The sequence below is a fragment of the Lissotriton helveticus genome, chromosome 6 (genome assembly GCF_964261635.1).
Source record: "Lissotriton helveticus chromosome 6, aLisHel1.1, whole genome shotgun sequence".
Lineage (NCBI taxonomy): Eukaryota > Metazoa > Chordata > Amphibia > Caudata > Salamandridae > Lissotriton > Lissotriton helveticus.
This window is the reverse complement of record NC_136067.1, coordinates 1,369,357,427-1,369,380,263: the sequence shown is the minus strand read 5'-3', so window position 1 is coordinate 1,369,380,263 and position 22,837 is coordinate 1,369,357,427. Positions and strand designations below refer to the sequence as shown.

Sequence of the window (22,837 nt, the reverse complement as noted above, 5' to 3'; positions counted from 1 at the left end):
TAGAGAATACATTCCAACCATCCAGAGAGTACGGAGATCCCGATACCTCTAGCTTTGGGTGGTAGTCCGGCCTCTTCCTCATTAACATTTATATCTTGGAATATTGCCGGCCTACCATCTAAGATCACGTCATCTGATTGGTCATGTTTCATAGAGGAGCACAACATTATTGTTTTCCAGGAGACTTAGTCATTGAATATGATTTTTCGTCCTGGTAATCTAGCCTTCGGTAAACTGGCAACCGCAAGACATAAAGGGAGACCCTGTGGGAGGCTGATTATTTGGGTTAGACAACAGACAGGCTATCAGGTTGAAGAGTTAATAATCGATAGCCCTGACATTCTGGCCATTAAAGTCCGATCAAAATTTGAGCCAGATTTTATATTGATCAATGTGTATGTGAGAGGGATAGCGAGTGGGAAAGCATCATCAACTGACTCCCAATTGAATATTTTTATTGAAGCCATGAAAGGGGTAAATCATTTGGTAATTGCAGGTGACTTCAACTGCACTTTTGAGCCCCTTGGCCATGAAGATTGTAGTCTTAGCAGTGATGAGGATTCTAAATGGGGGATTCAGCTTTAAACGCTGCCCCCAATGAATAAATGGACTGAGGTGGCTGGCTCTCCAGTTAGAAAGCTTATGCTTGGAGAGGGGTCTAAGGGCTGTTAATGGGAGGTCGATATCAGACAGCGAAGGCAACCACACCTTTAATAATGGGATAAGAAGTAGCAGAATTGACTACTTTCTTATTAATTTAGAATTATGGGCCAGACTTCTGGATATGAAGATCCTACGTAGAATGGAGAGTGACCACGATCAGTTATTGCTAACTCTAGAGATAAAGGGTCAGGATCCGCCAAGGGCAAGTACCGAAATAGTGACAGCAGATGTAATTATGTCCCAAGATTGTCATCGGCTAAAATGGGCAGTGGTATCAGAAGATGATAGCACTCTAGATCTGATGAAGCTATCTCCTGAAAGCACATTAACAACTCTGTCCACTCTAGATATTCACGATGACTCTCTCTCTGTATGAAGGTTCACGAGGACCTTTTTGTTAAGCTGAAAGTTTTTTTTTACTAAAAACAAAAGATTTACCAGGCATGTAATTCAAAAATCAGCAGAATTGCTTTTAGGCACCTCTCTCAAGCAATCAGGTTGGGAGTACCACAGGAGGTAAAAAATGCAAGGTTAGAATACAAAAAATGCAACACAGGGCAAAGAAGAATTTTGATGAAAATAGATGGAAGGATTTGCTACATGCAAGTAATGGTAAAAACTGGCAGAAATGTTGGCAAACAGTTAAATGGGGTAGCGGAGACATAGGGCCTGTACCAGTCAATAATGTGCCACCAGAACAATGGGTTTTGCACTAACACGCCCAATTTGCTTCCACAATAGTCACCCCCATACACTTTCCTGAAATAACCTCTGTTCTTGTCTTAACCTTTGATATGGGGGAGATTGAAAGAGTTTTGGGCGGTGTCCCTGCAGGCAGGGCCCCTGTCCCGGATTGCATTCCGGCCGACATATTTAAACACAACAGGAAGAATTGGCTTAAATACATCCATGTCATATCCAATGCCCTGGCTAGAGGTGCCCCCATACCAGAATCCTGGTGTGGGACAGAAATAATCCCAATATACAAACAAGCATTGGAAATGCAATCGGGCTCGGATTTATTTGAGTTTGAGCTAATGGCATTGTAAATGGCAATGTCTTTTCGCCATGTGCTATGGAGTGTGTGCATGTGGTGCGTAGTGGAATAATGTGGGTTAGATTTGAATTGTAGCAATGGTGGCATGCTGTGCTTTACATGAATATGTTTAAAAGTAAAGTGTACCATACTGAGATTGCTACAATAGTTAATTGTGGATGCGTTAACAATTGATGCGTGCACTGATGGCTGGTGGTGTGTGTGACTATGCCACACTGGTGCCACTGCACCTGCTGCACAATGGTAGCTACGCCACACTGGTGGTACTGCACCTGCTGCGCAATCATAGCTAAGTAACACTGATAACACCTCACCTGCTCCACGAATGGTAACTACGCCACACACTGGTTCCACTGCACCTGCTGCACAATCATAGCTAAGCAACACTACCACTGCACCAGCTCCACCAATGGTAGCTACCAATCCCCGGTACCACTGCACATGCTGCACCAATGATAGCTACGCCACACTGGTGCCACTGCACCTGCTGCACAATCATAGGTAAGCAACACTACCACTGCACCAGCTCCACCAATGGTACCTACCACTCACCGGTACCACTGCACATGCTGCACCAATGATAGCTACGCCACACTGGTGCCACTGCACCTGCTGCACAATCATAGGTAAGCAACACTACCACTGCACCAGCTCCACCAATGGTAGCTACCACTCACCGGTACCACTGCACATGCTGCACCAATGATAGCTACGCCACACTGGTGCCACTGCACCTGCTGCACAATCATAGCTAAGCAACACACCACTGCACCTGCTCCACCAATGGTAGCTACCACTCACCGGTACCACTGCACATGCTGCACCAATGATAGCTACGCCACACTGGGGCCACTGCACCTGCTGCACAATCATAGCTAAGCAACACTACCAATGCACCAGCTCCACCAATGGTAGCTACCACTCACCGGTACCACTGCACATGCTGCACCAATGATAGCTACGCCACACTGGTGCCACTGCACCTGCTGCGCATTCATAGCTAAGTAACACTGATAACACCTCACCTGCTCCACGAATGTGAACTCCTTCTTGTGTGATAAACTTGCACCTCTGCTGCCTGTGGTCTCCTTGTGAGTGTAAGAAGCTTGCACAACTGCTGCCTGTGATGTCCTTCTTGTGAGTGTGAGAAGCTTGCACCGCTGCTGCCTGTGAGTATGAGAAGATTGCATTGTGCATCTCTGTGCTGTGCCTGTTCTTTGTAAGGGACTCTTGCTCTGTTGCTGCTGCTGCCTTGGCACAGTACCTGCTGTGAGTGTGTGAGGGAAGCTTGCACCGCTGCTGCTTGTGATCTCCTTCTTGTGAGTGTGATAAACTTGCACCTCTGCTGCCTGTGGTCTCCTTGTGAGTGTGAGAAGCTTGCACCGCTGCTGCCTGTGATGTCCTTCTTGTGAGTGTGAGAAGCTTGCACCTCTGCTGCCTGTGGTCTCCTTGTGAGTGTAAGAAGCTTGCACAGCTGCTGCCTGTGATGTCCTTCTTGTGAGTGTGAGAAGCTTGCACCGCTACTGCCTGTGAGTATGAGAAGATTGCATTGTGCATCTCTGTGCTGTGCCTGTTCTTTGTAAGGGACTCTTGCTCTGTTGCTGCTGCTGCCTTGGCACAGTACCTGCTGTGAGTGTGTGAGGGAAGCTTGCACCACTGCTGCTTGTCATCTCCTTCTTGTGAGTGTGATAAACTTGCACCTCTACTGCCTGTTGTCTCCTTGTGAGTGTAAGAAGCTTGCACAACTGCTGCCTGTGATGTTGTTCTTGTGAGTGTGAGAAGCTTGCACCGCTGCTGCCTGTGATGTCCTTCTTGTGAGTGTGAGAAGCTTGCACCTCTCCTGCCTGTGGTCTCCTTGTGAGTGTAAGAAGCTTGCACAGCTGCAGCCTGTGATGTCCTTCTTGTGAGTGTGAGAAGCTTGCACCGCTGCTGCCTGTGAGTATGAGAAGATTGCATTGTGCATCTCTGTGCTGTGCCTGTTCTTTGTAAGGGACTCTTGCTCTGTTGCTGCTGCTGCCTTGGCACAGTACCTGGTGTGAGTGTGTGAGGGAAGCTTGCACCACTGCTGCTCGCGATCTCCTTCTTGCGAGTGTGAGAAGCTTGCACCTCTGCTGCCTGTGGTCTCCTTGTGAGTGTAAGAAGCTTGCACAGCTGCTGCCTGTGATGTCCTTCTTGTGAGTGTGAGAAGCTTGCACCGCTGCTGCCTGTGATGTCCTTCTTGTGAGTGTGAGAAGCTTGCACCGCTGCTGCCTGTGAGTATGAGAAGATTGCATTGTGCATCTCTGTGCTGTGCCTGTTCTTTGTAAGGGACTCTTGCTCTGTTGCTGCTGCTGCCTTGGCACAGTACCTGCTGTGAGTGTGTGAGGGAAGCTTGCACCACTGCTGCTTGTCATCTCCTTCTTGTGAGTGTGATAAACTTGCACCTCTACTGCCTGTTGTCTCCTTGTGAGTGTAAGAAGCTTGCACAACTGCTGCCTGTGATGTTGTTCTTGTGAGTGTGAGAAGCTTGCACCGCTGCTGCCTGTGATGTCCTTCTTGTGAGTGTGAGAAGCTTGCACCTCTCCTGCCTGTGGTCTCCTTGTGAGTATAAGAAGCTTGCACATCTGCTGCCTGTGATGTCCTTCTTGTGAGTGTGAGAAGCTTGCACCGCTGCTGCCTGTGAGTATGAGAAGATTGCATTGTGCATCTCTGTGCTGTGCCTGTTCTTTGTAAGGGACTCTTGCTCTGTTGCTGCTGCTGCCTTAGCACAGTACCTGCTGTGAGTGTGTGAGGGAAGCTTGCACCGCTGCTGCTTTCGATCTCCTTCTTGTGAGTGTGATAAACTTGCACCTCTGCTGAATGCGGTCTCCTTGTGAGTGTAAGAAGCTTGCACAGCTGCTGCCTGTGATGTCGTTCTAGTGAGTGTGAGAAGCTTGCACTGCTGCTGTCTGTGATGTCCTTCTTGTGAGAAGCTTGCACCTCTGCTGCCTGTGGTCTCCTTGTGAGTGTAAGAAGCTTGCACAGCTGCAGCCTGTGATGTCCATTTTGTGAGTGTGAGAAGCTTGCACCTCTGCTGCCTGTGAGTATGAGAAGATTGCATTGTGCATCTCTGTGCTGTGCCTGTTCTTTGTAAGGGACTCTTGCTCTGTTGCTGATGCTGCCTTAGCACAGTAACTGCTGTGAGTGTGTGAGGGAAGCTTGCACCGCTGCTGCTTTCGATCTCCTTCTTGTGAGTGTGATAAACTTGCACCTCTGCTGCTGTGGTCTCCTTGTGAGTGTAAGAAGCTTGCACAGCTGCTGCCTGTGATGTCGTTCTTGTGAGTGTGAGAAGCTTGCACCGCTGCTGTCTGTGATGTCCTTCTTGTGAGTGTGAGAAGCTTGCACCTCTGCTGCCTGTGGTCTCCTTGTGAGTGTAAGAAGCTTGCACAGCTGCTGCCTGTGATGTCCTTCTTGTGAGTGTGAGAAGCTTGCACCGCTGCTGCCTGTGAGTATGAGAAGATTGCATTGTGCATCTCTGTGCTGTCCCTGTTCTTTGTAAGGTACTCTAGCTCTGTTGCTGCTGCTGCCTTGCCACAGTACCTGCTGTGAGTGTGTGAGGGAAGCTTGCACCACTGCTGCTTGTGATGTCCTTCTTGCGAGTGTGAGAAGCTTGCACCTCTGCTGCCTGCGGTCTCCTTGTGAGTGTAAGAAGCTTGCACAGCTGCTGCCTGTGATGTCCTTCCTGTGAGTGTTGGAAGCTTGCACCGCTGCTGCCTGTGAGTATGAGAAGATTGCATTGTGCATCTCTGTGCTGTGCCTGTTCTTTGTAAGGGACTCTTGCTCTGTTGCTGCTGCTGCCTTAGCACAGTACCTGCTGTGAGTGTGTGAGGGAAGCTTGCACCGCTGCTGCCTTCGATCTCCTTCTTGTGAGTGTGATAAACTTGCACCTCTGCTGCCTGTGGTCTCCTTGTGAGTGTAAGAAACTTGCACAGCTGCTGCCTGTGATGTCGGTCTTGTGAGTTTGAGAAGCTTGCACCGCTGCTGTCTGTGATGTCCTTCTTGTGAGTGTGAGAAGCTTGCACCTCTGCTGCCTGTGGTCTCCTTGTGAGTGTAAGAAGCTTGCACCGCTGCTGCCTGTGAGTATGAGAAGATTGCATTGTGCATCTCTGTGCTGTGCCTGTTCTTTGTAAGGGACTCTTGCTCTGTTGCTGCTGCTGCCTTGGCACAGTACCTGCTGTGAGTGTGTGAGGGAAGCTTGCACCGCTGCTGCTTGTGATCTCCTTCTTGTGAGTGTGATAAACTTGCACCTCTGCTGCCTGTGGTCTCCTTGTGAGTGTAAGAAGCTTGCACAGCTGCTGCCTGTGATGTCGTTCTTGTGAGTGTGAGAAGCTTGCACCGCTGCTGCTTGTGATGTCCTTGTGAGTGGGAGAAGCTTGCACCGCTGCTGCCTGTGAGTATGAGAAGATTGCATTGTGCATCTCTGTGCTGTGCCTGTTCTTTGTAAGGGACTCTTGCTCTGTTGCTGATGCTGCCTTAGCACAGTAACTGCTGTGAGTGTGTGAGGGAAGCTTGCACCGCTGCTGCTTTCGATCTCCTTCTTGTGAGTGTGATAAACTTGCACCTCTGCTGCTGTGGTCTCCTTGTGAGTGTAAGAAGCTTGCACCACTGCTGCTTGTGATCTACTTCTTCCTCATACTCACAAAAAGGACATCACAAGCAGCAGTGGTGCAAGCTTCCCTCACACACTCACAACAGGTAGTGTGCCAAGGCAGCAACAGAGCATATCTATGTATATCAAAAGCATGCTTTTAATATCAATTCCAGCGGTGGGGGCTGAAACGACGAACAGGCTAGGAAAGGCGATGTCAGAGGCTTTTGTGAGCTCCCAGCCTGTCATTTCCAGTGGTGGGGGCTGCAGTGAGGAGCGGTGGGGTCTGAAAGGACGAGCAGGCTGGGAGAGGCAATATAGACGCTTCTGTGAGCTCCCAGCCTGTCGTTTCCAGTGGTGGGGGCTGCAGTAAGGAGTGGTGGGGGCTGAAAGGCCGAGCTGGCTGGGAGAGGCGATGTCACAGGCTTCTGTGAGCTCCCAGCCTGTCGTTTCCAGTGGTGGGGGCTGCAGTGAGGAGCGGTGGGGGCAGAGGCTTCTGTGAGCTGCAGTAAGGAGCAGGCAGGGAGAGGCAATATCAGACGCCTCTGCGAGCCGGCATCTGGCAAAAGGCCAACACTTAAACATGAAAGGAGGCAAAGGGACGCGCGCACGCTAAACTCACGGCAGACTGGTGAACGCGCCCAGACCATCTGGATTCTATTACCGCAGCGCCCTGACCGCTCTAATTGTTAATTTATTGCACTGCCGTGCGCATAACCTCTCAGGATATGGCGGAAGAGCTGAAGCAGAAAACATATGGCCTATTACGTGCAGGCTACTAAAAATAGGGCACCGCGAGGACCAATTACCATTCATATGGCAATTTAAACGACTGAAAAATCTCGCGCATTGAGGAATTTTTCCTGCACTATCCAGAGACCCCTAACATAAGGAGCTCGGAGCTCCGCCCCCCTGCTTACGCAGGCGTGACGTAGGCCGAGCCCTAAAAAGGGGATCATGCCAATCCAAGTAATTATAGGCCAATAAGCCTAATTGACACATTACAAAAGATTGCGGCCAGACTCGTGCTGAGTAGAGTAAACACATGGATAGATGATCAGGAAATTCTATCCACCTATCAAGCGGGTTTTCGTCCCCATGTCAGTACTATCAACCAAGTCTTTAGATTCATGATGATTTATTGGAGCACTGTGATTTTAGCCGGGGCGACTCTATATGCTGCATTTATAGACCTAAAATCAGCATTCGACCTGGTGCCCCGATACAAGCTATGGGACACATTAAAGGAAGCAGGGATGCCCCCGAGCTCCTACTTTTTATCAATAAACTGAACGAGTCTAACTATGCCCAGGTACGGTGGGGACAACAGGGCGAATTAACGGATCGCTTCCCAGTAAATAAGGGGGTACAGCAAGGGTGCATTCTGGCCCCTACACTTTTCTCCCTGTTAATAAACAAGGTTATCTCATATTATACTGCCTACCCAACTGATGCCCCTACTCTTGCCGGCTCATAGGTTCCATTATTAATGTTTGCAGACAATACTTTAATTCTGTCAAACTCAATCCGGTCTGCAACGTGCCCTCGACAGATTTACTGTTTTTTGCAACGACCATGAGCTAGTAGTTAACATCGATATGACCAAGTTCATGGTGTTGCATAAACATAAAATAGTAAAAGGCAGAGTAGAGATAAACAATGCGTCCCTGGAGCAAACTGACACCTTTACATATCTGGGTGTAACAATGGGTAAGAGGATGAACTGGACACCCCAGATAGATTTGTTAGTCCTCAGGCATAACCAATTAGCAGGTGCCCTACTAATAGAACACAGACTTTCCCATACCAAACCGGTAGGGCCAGCTCTAACAATATATAAAGGGAAAATTAGGGCATCCATAATTTATGGTGCAGAGCTCTGGGGTTTTGAAAATCTAGCTTCCCTAGTCCTTGCTCAAAATAAGTTCCTGAGATCACTTACTGGTCTCCCTCATTCGACTCCTCTTAAACCCCTACTATTAGATTTGGGATGTACTTCATTTGAGGAGGCAGCGGGTTTTAGACCCCTGGCTTACTAGAGACGATTATGGACAACACCGGGGTTAGCACCATATGCTAATGCAGTAAAGCATATTAGAGAAGCAGACACAACTTCAAAAATTAATTGGCTACAAAAGATCAAGGGCACATTACTTGATATGGGGCTCAGCCATCTGTGGGAGGACCCAGTGGGGAATCGGTTTCCAACTAACAATGATTACAAAGCCCTCTATAGGGACATGGTCAGTTACAAGTCAATGTCATTGGTGAGTAGCACCTCCTTGACAGGTATCTTTTTAGAACATAAGTATGAATTCAGGCCTGAAGCTTACTGGGATTTCATCGCAAGACCTTGCGATAGGAAATTATATCACCAATTTAGAGTGGGTACCCTTCCCACAAAATCTTTTATGTCAAAGTGGCATAATGTTTTAGGCACTATGGTCCAGATGTAGGTAAATATGAAATACCTATTCCTAAATACCGAATTTTACCGCTTCGGTATTTAGGAATCGGTATTTCATATGTAGCTAAAAATTCGGTAAAAAATACTGAATCGGTAATATTCGTTATTACCGAATCGGTAATACCGATTCAGTAATAAGGAAGCACGTTCCCATTCATTCCTATGGGCCTGGAGGTCCATAGGAATGAATGGGAAGCCATTTACTATTACCGATTCGGTAAATAACGAATTGGTAATAGGGGGAGCATATTCAAGGGTGGCAGGGTGTCACATTGACACCCTGTTGCACCCCTGATTCGTGCTTGTGTGCACATGTGGCGCACATATATGCCCTAAGGGCATGTATGTCTGCCACATGGCACTGAGAAAAAAGCAAAAAATTGCATTATTTGGGGTATTCGGTATTTACCACCAACTTGTAGTTGGTGGTAAATAACTAATCCTGATAGCAAAAATGCACTCACTTGAGTGCCACCTACATAGCTTTTAAGGATACTGTATTTTACTGATTCCTTAAAATAAGGAATCGGTAAATTACCGAATCCTTAAAACCTGCCTCCTACATTAGAAAAGGCTAAATACCGATTGGTAATGGGATAATTACCGATTTTCAGCCGTTACCGACCAGTATTTAGCTACCTACATATGACCTTAAATGCCCTATGTGCTTAACTATGGAAGAGTCTATAGCTCATGTATTGTTTGTGTGCGCAGCATATAAGGATCCTCAACACAAATGGCTCAAGCCGATCTGTTTAAACCTTGGCACAAGATCTTGCCAAACAGCATTGCGTACCTTGAAAACAGACACACGCGAAGACGTAGCTATAGCGATGGCGAAGTTTCTGCGCTGGACATGGGCCCTTAGAAGAACAAGTTTGGAGGCTACCGCAGTTACTACTCTGCATTAATTAACTTGCATATAGATCTAGTGAGGTGTATCCTTTGTGTACTGTATTTCCATGAATAATCTGTTTTTATATATGGTGTTTTAAATTTTTCTTTTAAACCTAAGGATATTAATCCTAGCCACTACCTTTACCACCATCAAATGATATTAAATTATTTTATACAGAACTGTACGATTTTAACGAAAAATTCCTTCTCTAATTATATTTTTAAGGAATTCTAAATTGCAAGGACTATTTCTTACGGTATTTTATGGTATTTTATGATATTGCATGTATTGTATTTGTGTCTTTTATGATTGAAAATATCGAATAAAGACTAATTTGAGTATCTGAGTTGCTTAATAGACTGATGTAACCAACTTCATTACATATTCACATTTAATAATGATTGTTTGCTTTCTATTGATATAATATTGTAACATGCATCCATTTTGATTTTTGAGTTAACTTAGCTTGATGTTAGGCCTGAGCTGAAAAATGTTTGCTTTAATGCTGCCAGTATGCTGGTTTCTTTCCTTTGCAGGTGCGATATATATATCTTTTTTTAATTCTTTTTTAAAATGAATTTTCGAGAAAAATTATACAAAATGGAAAAACAGCACTATCATTTGCAGGTGCGATATTTAATTTCTCGTTAGTTAGAGAAAGGCTTATTGTTATGCATTACACTGCTGATACTGAGGCCTAGGCGAAGAAAGCGAACGTGGAGCAACGATGGTGAGAGAAATGCCTATTGTTCACGGTGTATCAGGAGGATGCAACATCCAAAGCCACAGATATGTACCAGACTGTGTGGAGATGGTAATTATGCTGGTTACCCTCAAATGCGGTTATTGGATTGACTCTCAGTGGTGGGAATGAGCTATGAATGTTCCAGCAACCATTAGTTGTTCTTTTAATTTGTGTTTCATAGGTAGTCTGACTGATTTTACCTTGACTGAGAGGGAACAGATCTCGCTCTGGTGGGCTTCTGTGAGTGTAAAGCTTCATGCGAAGCATGAAGCATTTTCTTCGAACTCATGCCGATACCTTGTATGCTTCAGCTTTAGAAATCCTCTTTAGAATTCTCCTTCTTAGTTTATGGTTAGACAGGGCAAGCTTCTTTATTCAATACCTGATTGCATCAAACTGTATCCTCTGCTATGTGGCTGTTACTATCTTGTATCTCATTTTATCATGACTTAACTTACTGGCACACTTTAGTCTCCAGATCGTATTATTACATTTTTTACATCTGTTCCTGCTCTGCACATATACTGGCTGAATAAAAGTTTTTAAATAAACCTTTACGGTTGAAACAACTGATTCTTAGTCTTCATTGTGGAGTCGTATTGGCTTCACAGAAATTTAAATGTATTTCTGATGTTCGCTCCCATACAACTCTTCAAGTGGACTATCAACGGTCCATATAACCAATGGGGAAATTTGTTCGATGATTTCAGTAAAAGGTTTAGGTTTGGATATCCACGCTCCATCAAAATGACACCCAAGTCCACATCCATCTGGAGAACAACTCAGGAAGTCAAGCCAAGTTGCTGTCTAACTCACACCGAGCATTGGTCACAGGATGAGAGAAAGCTTCCAGTGCATGAATGGAGCCAAATCCATTAGCTTAATTTGGAGAATAGACTCTGCAATTAAACCACCTACATGCAATATATGGTCTGGTCTGCTTTCTCAAAGAGGTCAAGAACATGGGGCGGGAGAGGGGTAGGGTTTAACTATAATACTGTATATTAATTTTTGTCTCAAATCAATGCCATGCTCAAGGAACCAGTGTGCAACTCTCCATGTGATGGCACACATTCACACTTGTGTGAATGGCTCACCAGTAGTTAATTAGATGCCTTGTTATAGGATGCCTAGACTATTGAACTACAAGGACCTAACAAAGAAACTCATGGATAGGTTACAAAACGTCAAAATCATATAGCCTGGATGTGCTTAAAGCAAAGCAGGAACAACCACCCTAGAGAGCACTACACTAACTCCCAGTGGAATCCAGAAAAAGAATTGAGGACACTTTGGTCCACAAAGTTTTTGAAACAAACACCCAGCATACCTATAAACGTTAGTGCACATAACTTAAACCTTGCTCGGTACTCTTATCCAGCCACCTCCCACCTGATTCCTTATCACTTCTTCAAATAGCAGACACAGGATAGCTGAACAGAGAGTGCAGGGTTTTAAACTCTGGAACCTTCTGCACCATCATCGAATGTTTCAGCCAAGCTCCTGATAATTTAGTAAAATCATCAAAAGCGAAGGAATTCCTTCACTTGAAAGATAGCCTTTCAGTCAAAAATGTAAGAATGTTGGAAATGTGATTCCTTCCAGATCCAACTGGACTCCAACAACCCATGTTCTTTATGTTCTAGTTTGTTTCTTATTATAACCACAGCACTAAACAAAACATTACTGACACACTTTGCTAAAACTGAGGGAACTGCTATTGAAGGCCACATAGGGTGGATATTGAGTTTAAAAAAATAAATAATACATGAGATTACCTGAGACTTTAGGCGAAACCCAATGTGATTTGCCCTAGAAATATATAGTGTAAGATTGAAAGATTATAGGACTTAAAAATCCTTAAATGGGAGATCTCTAACACTTTTGTGAAGTAAGAGTACATAAATGTACAGGTGTATGTGTTGCATCTGTTTTCTACAGGCCAAGAATGAATACTGCCTTAATGCTAATTAGCACATAGGCTCACCAACAAAACCATGAAAAAACACACTAGAAACATTAATCGACTGAAAATGAAATGTAGAACTTTTGGGATACAGTAAATCTACACTTTTTTTTATTCTTACATAATTTGTTATAAGGTTTTCTCTAGTATGGAATTAGCCAGCAATTCCATTTAAGAGTAGGAATAAAAAAAACGGAAGGGTGAAAGGGGAATGCAAACACCTGGTCACGGTGAGATTTGGGAAAAGGCAAGCATAAATTGGTGAAATAGGTCTTGATAAGTGAGAACTTTTCAACTGAATGGACATTGTCGACCTGATGCGGTATTTCAGAATTCCACAGAATGCCTGGGACATATTCCTAGATGTTGCAAGTGGTCAGCATGACAAGGCAATAAGTTATCATTCAGAGTTGCCCATAAAATGAATTTTCCCTGAATTCTGCCATGATCTAAATACCACTAGAAATCCATAAAAACTACATGATGGACTCACCTCAAGTGCTATGTAGGCCTGCACACTATTCGTACGATCCAAGCAGTCAAGACAGTTCATTCGAAAGCTTCCTTTCTGAAAACTGTATAACAGATGTAGAAAGGTAAGACAGAAAATGCGCACAAACGCAGTTAGTATTCCAATGTTAAACTCTGAACAGGAATAGCCATCAAACAATTGATCTATATCTATATAAATGAATCTACATCTATGTAAAATACATCTATACTCACGAACATATACACATAATAACAGATATAAATGTATATAATATTAATACATAACGGCTCTCTGTGCGTTGTGATTCATTAACTCCATCCAGGAGTTCTGATGACAACCTATGAGGCTCTAGAAACTGGAGATGTTTTTATTGAATTATAATGCACGTTACGAGTCACACATTCTTTATATTACATGTTTTTTCAAACAAAGAAAAAAGTTTATTGAAAACAATAAAGTATTCTAATAGGGCACTGTTGAAGCTGGGCACGTCTTTTGATGGTTCCATTACATAAATGCGTTGAATACACTTTGCTGCTTAGACCGTCATGTAAGATTATAGTGCCTACCACTTCACCCAGGATACACAATATCTACCTTGTATTAGAAATTCCAACCTCTATGTTCCCCCAGTGGCATAGGATACATAAGAGTCATATCCTCCCCAGTACAAAACCAAAATGAAAGATAAAGCTTGACTTAAGCCAACGTGTTGAAAGAAGGTAGCACATTTTAAAAATATTGTGAAAAAAGACCATGAAAATAATCTTCAACACAAAAACTCCTTTAGATGCATCGTGATTTCTCTAACAAGATTGCCCTACTTTTCCAACTTCAGAATGGTCTACCATTAATACAGGATTGTCTTTACTCTGAGAAAATCACAACCCACCTCTGTGTGGTTGTTCATACTGAATATGTGAGTGTTCTTCTAAAATGTTGCTTCTTTTGTCTCGGTTCTAAAGGCAGGTAGACAAAGCAGTACAATTTGCTGAAAAAATAGGTTCAGTTAATAATGGTCGAGAAGTGACTTAAGGTGGTGACACCAAAGGACCGAGGGATCTTTAAGCAACCTAATGTTCAGATTTTGCAATCTTTACAGAAAAAGTGGGACACTCAAATGACAAGAGCTGGACACTGCGGTTCGAAACCAACAGGATGTTGGTTACCAACGCTTATGTTTTCTGTGGTGCAAGTTTAAAATCATCACCCGATTTTACATATGCAGTTACTTTACTATCTCCTTCCTGTAACCACTGAATGTTGTTCTCTGCACTTGTGTAAATTTTTTGGTGTAAGGTCTATATTCAGCAGTATAAAGACAATATTTTGCAAAACAAGACACAATAACTGCTATTAGTGGTTTAATTGGAATCCTCCCTGCACAAAGCAATACAGAACACCTCACACCACAGTGTTGCAAAGAAAGAAACTGTAAAGTAATCACACTAGCAAGTAGTATCCACTATAATACCAAAATTCTAGCACAAATCAGGACCCAAATCAAAAGAAAAAATAGAAGCAGTGTTTACTCACGAATATCCACTTAATGACGGTTTACTTTAATATACGCGTATTCTATTCATTTGTGGTTACTCTTACTTGGCAGGTGTACCCACTTATGAATCAGTTCATTTACCATTGCATGCTGTTGCCACTTCTGCTCACCTCTGACATATACTCCACTGAGGATTGCCTTCAGGCATAGAAGTAGCGCCTTTATAACTATGTAGTATTTGGAAGTGAACACACACAGTTCCTTTAATTTCTACTTGCCCCTTTTTGTGTGTGGCATCTTGAGTGCTCCTGCACACTTTGGTTGTGAAGCACATGGGCGCTTGCCACATTGATGTGGTGCACATATCGTCTTTGCACAAGTGACAGTGCCAGCACCCATGCACGCACAAGAGTGGTCACTCCTCTTGCTGGTGTATGTGTACAACCATAAATTCTCTCCAAAGAAGTGCAAATTAAAACCGAAAGGTGATAATGTGCAGATGGTCTGAGTCAGAACCAGAAGGGATCATAGATTAGACTTAATTTCTTTTGGCACATGTTTATGTTCCCGATTCATGGGGACAGAGTATATACCGTCCATGCGTGGCCACATTATAAGTCCTCGTCAATTAAAGAGCCTTCAGATAGGGAATGTGGTGTGACATATCTGAGCTCTACGTCCATTTGTGCAAGTACTTTAGCTCTAGGGAAGGTGTCTGATGGGGGGCCTGATGTCTCTATATCATGCACTCGTGTGATCACCTTTAGCACCACTGCGCAGCTATTCGGCAACCCTACGAGAGATTCTGCACATGGGTGCAATCAACTGCAAAGAAACGGTCATGTACTTATGCGGTCACTAATAATAATAATTCTTTGTTTGAATATTAACAAATATTACAAAAACCCACTAATACTGCATGTGCACATCAATTCATTAAGCATATTGAGAATAAAATATGTTGATTGGGGAAAACCATTCGAAGTTCCATAAAACTCTAAACTATTACGATAGAGAAAATTACAATGCTTTGGTGGGTACATACCACACTGGAACATAGATACAACGTATACACATTAATTAAAACAGCAATTCAAGTATCATAAAAAGAACTAATTGTATCAATTAGCTAGCCATTTAACAATTCGATAAAACTATAAGCATTGTGAATCAATGTACAAAATAAGAATAAAGTGCCTCAGTACTTACATACCATGCCGTAACATAGCCTACCATTATAAAACCAGATCTTAAAATAATCAGGAATCTGACCAGTATAAAACCATATTAAAAAGTATTACTGCACTCTACGATGGTCTAGAAAGATTTTAAGTCTGAGTTCAGCATTTTATCGGCTAAAAGAATAAACTTGGCAAATTGACTAATTAAACGGCTTGATCTCCCGGATAAACAAAGTATTATCGCTTGGCAGCATGTTCTCACTCAATGATTGATAAAAAAAAAAAGGTTTCAGCAAAGTTCGCCACACTTGAAGTAGGTAAGGGCGGACACACACTATTTGCAATAGAGATTCATTAAGGAAACCATAGAGGCTACAACTATTCGCTGACCATTCTTGTAGTGCCATCTTTGTGGGGTATCTTATGCTGTCAGTAGTTCAAAATAACATCCTTTTCATTGGGCAGATGTATCCGATTTTACTGTCTGTAACAGATGCACATGCCATCTTATGAAAACTCTTTTTTAATTAACATAAAATGGCATGTGCTTTGTAATTTTAGACCGGTGCCTCACATGGTCTTCTCCCGGCATTATAACTCATTGATAGGCAGCGCCACATGCTCGAATTAACAGGACATCTCCCATTGGCCTAGATTCTATGGAAGTCCAACTACAGTAAGTCAAAATGTGTTAATTATACTGGTTAACGAAACATGAATCAGCCATTTTGTCCTGCTATGGACCACGAGAACCACAGCCACAGTTCAAAGGTTGCAGCCAGAGCTCTGGAACCAATACAAAAAGAAAAAGTCAGAAAAAAGACTCACCATGGACTTACATTCTGGCCTTTTGCGTAAATGCCAAATTCATTCAAGTGCAACTTCAACTGAGGTTTCAGAAGATTCTCTAGTTTCTCAATCTTCCCGCCTTTCACAAGCTGATGATAATCAAAATTGATCATAGGCACATCTTCCGCATGCAAAGAGGCCCACAGCAATTTCTATTGCAAAAAATGGAAGAGAAAACATCTTTTTTTCAGTGAATTTGTAACAGTGCTTTTGTAATCCAGGACAGAACATATCAGATAGGCTTTCACCTTATGCATTGCTAGACATACCATTCAAATAGACATACATTTGTGGTTGTGTGATTAGTAGTTATAGACTAATTTTGCCGAGTTTGCAAGTACAAATATATAATTTAAAGTGTTGATACCTTTTCAAGTATTTTTGTGCAAACTGGCTCTGTGCAAACTGGATGAGGATATTGCAAGTTGTAATTTCTAACAGCTTGACGGTGGACTTTTGCCTCCATAAATTTCAATTAGGATAACTCAAAGGTTAGAAAGAATTAGAAAGCTACACGCGTTTTACTTACAAAATGAAATCCATTTAAAGAGATCTTCAGGGTATAAGGGGGGTTACATTCTTTAATGCATTGTTAATAAAATCCCTTAATTCTATACAACAACAAGGGTTGAGGCAAGAGAATAATGCACCTACTTTTACCTGTGGCTTGAGAGTAATGGGGATGGTGCTTTTGAATCCAAGGAACACAACCCTGTCTGTTCCTTCAAGGGCAAAGCCCGAAAATTACAATAAACGATATGGAATCAGCACCCATCCAAACAGTGTTTTCTCAATAGTTTCAATAGTCCACAATGCATTTAGAAATATACAGTCTTGTAACAGATAAGTCCGGGCTTCAGTAAGAATTTTCTTTTCCAAAGTTCTTTATTGTAGTAATACAAGGTAAAAAAATCCAAGAATACAAATAGATTCCTTTCTTAGCCGACGCGTTTCGTCTCAAACACTGAGACTTCTTCAGGGCTCAAATAATGAGTGATAGTCAACAGTATTTCTTGGTATTGTTTCTTGAGAACAGCGAATTGAGATAGATTCTTTATTGTCTTGATGAAGTGAATATATAGAAAAGTGACTCATGCAGGTTCAGGGGTCCCTGTCTGTACCCTGCTCGGGCCTGTGCTTACTGTTCTTGCTCTACTCAATCGTGTTGTGCAGGAAAAGGCATGGTGGCCAGCACGAAGTAAAACATCACAGGTTTGGCAGCATCTGAATAATTAATAAAATCCATGTATGGCGCGGACTTCGGCAGGAATCAACAAATCTGCATCGAATTTGTGCACACATTTCCACCAGATGTATTCATTGTTTTTCAAAATCTACATGCAATAATGCATTGCTATAAATTCGGAAGAGACACACTGCTTTTCTCAACATCTGGCAACCATTCGAGGTATAGTGGTCAATAAAGTAGAAGGATGCCTCCTCATTTGTGCCAACGTTCCAAGTGCAGCAAACATTGGCTCAGCCCCTGCTGCAAGAGCTTCATTGATCCATCTATAACTTCACAGAGATATAAGTATAACATTTCATGATTAATGCTAAGTTACACTAATATTTTTACACCTCTATAGTGGTAAAATAAGTGGCAAATGCTGGGCTTAATTCGAGTCAGTGTTAGGACGTGGGACCCACCGGCACTCATTTTAGGAGACCAGCACTTATTTTTGGACACCGGCACTGATTTTTGGACACCGGCACTGATTTTTGGACACTGGCACGCATTTTTCCCATTTATTTTTTTAACAAAGTTTGATGCAGAGCAAGAGGGAGAAAAACAGACATTCAAGACTACACAAAGTAAGTATTTGGCAACCCGACTTTCGATAGCACCAGCCCTGGCCTCCTGAGCCGAATATTGGGCCAGCACTTTCCTCTGCAAATCAAGCAGTGGGAAATGCGTTGTTAATCAGCTGCAAACATTTAAGGACTGCAGGTTTTAATAACTGTACAAAGCAGGGTCAACCTTAGCGCTGGTGACGCCCAGTGTGACAATCTTTTTTGGCGCACCCCACGACCTCTTCCTCGGATTCCGACACTATCATGGCAAAAAAGCGCCTCATTCTCCATATCCCTACTCTCAAATAAAAAATTAAAGCGCTGGTAAAAGCCGGCTTTACTAATCCACTCCGCCATCCACATAAAATACAGATCTATTCTTTGTAACAGGCATATTAACCCTCTGCGCTACTTTATGGCAAGTCAAAGCTGCCACTAGACAAAACTCCCATCTCTAACGGAACATTAATCACAAGAGTTATCTTGAAATTTGAAGTGCTACCTGAAACCTGGACGCACAATGAACTCTGCAGCGGGTGCTTTTAAATAAGAAATTATTGCTAAACACAGAGCCCCCTCAATCCCCCTCCCCCAGAGGTCAGTCTTCCCTCCAGGTCAGCGCCCAGGGCGGCACCCCCTTCGCACCGCCCTAAAGCCGGCCCTGGTACTAAACCTGGTATGGTTTGCAATTTAAAACAATGGCAACACGCGGTGTGGAATTTAGCAAAAAGCTCTGCTGCACTAGCACTGAGGGATAAGACATCAACTTTTCAAAATGTTTGATGATATGCAGGATATAACATAGCAAGGAAGTGCGGATGAGCCTGCATCACCTTGACCTACCAGCTGAAGCCACAGATTTTGCGGCATTCTTTTTTACTCATTTCCAGCTCAAGACAGGCACGAGGCTGCTCCGCTTTTTCTCTCTGACTTGGAAGTAGGGTAATGCCCCCTTGTTTTAAGCAGGATCCCTGTTGTTCCATAACTACTTAAAACATTTCTATAGCCTCAAGAGTCTGACATTATTATTATGGTTCAATTAAAGACACAACTGAACCCCTGCCACAAATCCCATTTCACCTGTAATGGTGGTGAGAACTGGTTTGGCGCCCAGAGCTCTCAATGAATGTATCTGCTTTATCTGTAATAAACCACTAGATCCACTTTAACAAGACACAAGACCCACTTTAAAAAGACCCTCTTTAACTAGACACACTTTAACTAGGCAGAAGGACAGCCACGTAGGACCTGTTTTGAGCACTTTCAAACGGCATATTTTCTTTTCTACTGCAGGGAATGCCAGTTAGTGTTTTGGTGGTAAATATTTCACACATTGTGGTTTCCGACATGTTTGCAGGTTCAGCGCTTCCTGGACATACAGACCCACTGAGTTGTTTCCAGACTGCACCAATAGCCACTATCAGCCTAGAACATCGGCCTCCAAACATTTCTATAAGAGCTACTAATGGTCAATGAAAATCACCCTGAGCTACTGAAATTATTAATAGTGTTGTAATAGTTACTACAACAGTTAAGATTACGTTAGTGGGCACCCTATGCCAAATTACCAGCAGCGAGCACCTCAGTGCCTTAGGCAGGGTTACTAGCAGAAATGTAAAAAGGTTAACACTCAAATAGCTTTCTAAAATATTTTGGAAATTCAACCATTTTTCTTCAAACATCAGTGTATGAGTTCTGAAAATAGACTCATTTTCGTCTCAAATATACACTTTCAAGTTTTTGGTATAAATATATTAATTCAACTAAGCAAAAGCTACTTTAGTAGGCTGGGCTGTATACAGGAGAGCTACTTACAGGTTGACTGGAGAGCTACTCATAGCTCACGAGCTACTTGCTGGAGAAGGCTGGCCTAGAACCAAGGGCAAACATGCCACAGCATACTTGATACGTTATGGCATTTTGGCAGGCATCTTAGCTCCATTGACTCGTGGATGCAAACAACCACCCACTAAAGAAGTTACATTTGAATACTTCTGGGAATCCTCATTTAACCACACTTCTAAAATTAAGGCTGATGGGAAGAGATGCCATGAGCATGAAAGCAAAGGATTATTTTTTGAAATGCAAACAGTTACACCAATAAATACTTCTTGCTGCAGATCTAATGGTTGCAATTCGCAGTGATGGTTTGTCTAGGTCAGGGTGCAAACATTCACACAACTGCATGCGATTTGAAAGAACCGCCAGCTACCTGACATTACGACTGGGATCCGGAGGGTACCTTCACACAGTGATGCTTTAGGGCATGGGCAAACAAATGGACAGTTGCCAAGGGCCTCTCCTTCCAAGGGGTCCTCTGGGAAAGTGACATTTCTCTCTAGCTCACTTCTGTGTATATCTGTATTTTTTTTTATCTGAATGTATCATTCAGTATTGTTAGGCAACACAGGGCTTGAAATAGCAACAACACAAAAAAAAAATCAAAGTTGTCCCAAAAGGGGGGATGCAGGGCACAAATATATTTCTTACCCCTGTCCCCTAAAAATCTTTAAAATGGCACTGACCAAATTAGGAAATTAGGAATGAATGAATATTTTACTGGTAGAACTGGTTACACATGACCTGGTGGACAAGATACAAAGAATCATAACGGACATCTCACAGCCGGAGGGGGTTTTCTCAAATTTTAAAGACATAAATGGGCCATTTTGTAGACAGTCTCCCACTCTACAGATCGGAGAAAAATGACTGCAGAGCTGACCAGGTAAAAAAAACTAATGAAGAATAGCTTAGCAGGAGATGGCAGTAAAACCAACTGTCTTCTGCTTTGATTTTCCACTCAAAAGATCCCAAAATTGGTATTTTCTATAGGAAATGTGTTTTTTTGTAAAAGTATGCAAATCAATAGATATGAACACACAAATCTGTACACAAACTAAACAGACAAGAAACATTTGAGTTAGAAAACGTGTCATTGACAACAGACAGCCCATTAGACGTTTACTTCCTGAGATGTCATAAAAACGGAAGTAGATTTTACCTTGAAGGCCCGGCTCAGGACTTCCTCTCCCCCTTTACTTTTCAACAAGTTAACAATAACTTGTTTTCCATACTGCTCTTTTAAAAGCATAATGTGCCTGTAACAAAAAACATGCATAGGTGAAGTCCGGCACCACGCTGCAGTATATTAAACGAACATTCAACATTCAGGAGCGTTTTCTGGTTATACACGATTGAGGAAATAGTTATGCAGGAACATAGGGTTCTGCTTGCAATTACCTATTCAAAAACACTATCTCGAACCCCAGACCAGCGATTTGACAAGTACAAGCCTTATCACACATTTCATGGACGTTTCTCCAAAAAGGTGCCCTCTGTCCCTTCACATGAGTTGTTGGACCAGACAAAAAAAAAATAACAGTAGTCTTTGGACAGTTTATAGACCCCTTTGAAATATCATTTGTGCTTTCCATAAGGTCCTGGAGTTTTTTCCCTAACTCACAACCTTCAACTCCCACAACCTTTTTTGGACAGTATCTACTAAATAGGTTTCCTTAGAGTCACCCCTTTAGGAAAAAAACATGGCCTGGATTCCTTTCACTTCGACTCCTCTCCTTTTCCCTACTTTTCTCTTTGCCCATCTGCTATGGTCCACCCAAAGTCAATCAGCCAAACAACATCCAGAATCCATAGTGCCAATACACCGAAAAAAATATATAACTCGAGCAGCGTAGAAGGATGGTCTGTGATTCAAGTATCTTAGCAAGTCAGGAATCCTTTCACAGTATCTAGCTGTGCTGCTGAGGTGAGTGGCATCTCCAGTAGCTGAAGAAAGGTCAGAATTTCAAGTGTTGACTGTAGTGGAAGGGATGAAAAAAGTAGTGCTACAAGAGGTACTCTAAAATAAGATCAAAGCTGGCTCTCTTAGGCCTTATCAAGGGAACAGAAGTATCATTATTGTTTTTTTCCAGATAATGGAAGCTATATAGGTACAGAAGAGAGATAGCTGAGAGAAACCTGGAGCACTGCCCTTTGCTTCTCACAAATCCTCCCACTTACCTTCTTCTGTTACGGAGCAGTGATAGTTGACAGGGTGCCCATGGGCTTAGGAATGAAAGACATATTGGCTTGCTAGGTCCCATTCCATTGCTTCAATGTCAAATTAAATAGTTGGAAGGATAAGACCAGTCATACAAACTGTGACTAGAGCTTTTGTGCTTTAACGGCCACATCCAGGAGGCATGATCAGTAATCCAAGAAAAAAGTCTGATCAAATATATTGTACAATAATCAGTCAAACGCCTAACAGATTGAGACACATTCTTTCATAGAGATGAAGATTCCAGGTGACAACTCTTTCTTGGAAGACTGGGATAAGAAGGCAGTCAAGATTTAAATTGTCTTTTTACAGAGTCTGCTTTAGTTCTTTAAAGGCCTTGTGCGTTGGATCCTTCCATCATACCTGATTGTAATTTTTCTTTACGAGATTTGTAAAAGAGGCTGCTTTGTTGTAAAAATGTGGACTGAACCAATGGTAATGTTCCAACCCCACCCCCAAAAACACTTGCACTACCTTCTTGGTTTTGAGTGGTGTGATGTCTTGAATGGCCCGGACCAGACTAAAGAGCCCAAGAAATATACAGATTTACTACCTGGGGT

The 22,837-nt window shown here is 42.8% G+C and overlaps 1 protein-coding gene across 1 annotated transcript in view; it reads right to left on the bottom strand.

Moving 5' to 3' along the window:
* SYNJ2 (synaptojanin 2) overlaps positions 1–22,837 on the bottom strand; it is a 724,073-nt gene that overhangs the window by 322,152 nt on the left and 379,084 nt on the right. Inside the window, exons 7-9 of the mRNA XM_078649121.1 lie at positions 21,219–21,315; positions 16,403–16,575; positions 12,896–12,977 (exon numbers count right to left, since the gene is read on the bottom strand). Of these exons, the coding sequence (XP_078505247.1) occupies positions 12,896–12,977; positions 16,403–16,575; positions 21,219–21,315 (352 nt within the window). The remainder of the gene's footprint in view (positions 1–12,895; positions 12,978–16,402; positions 16,576–21,218; positions 21,316–22,837) is intronic.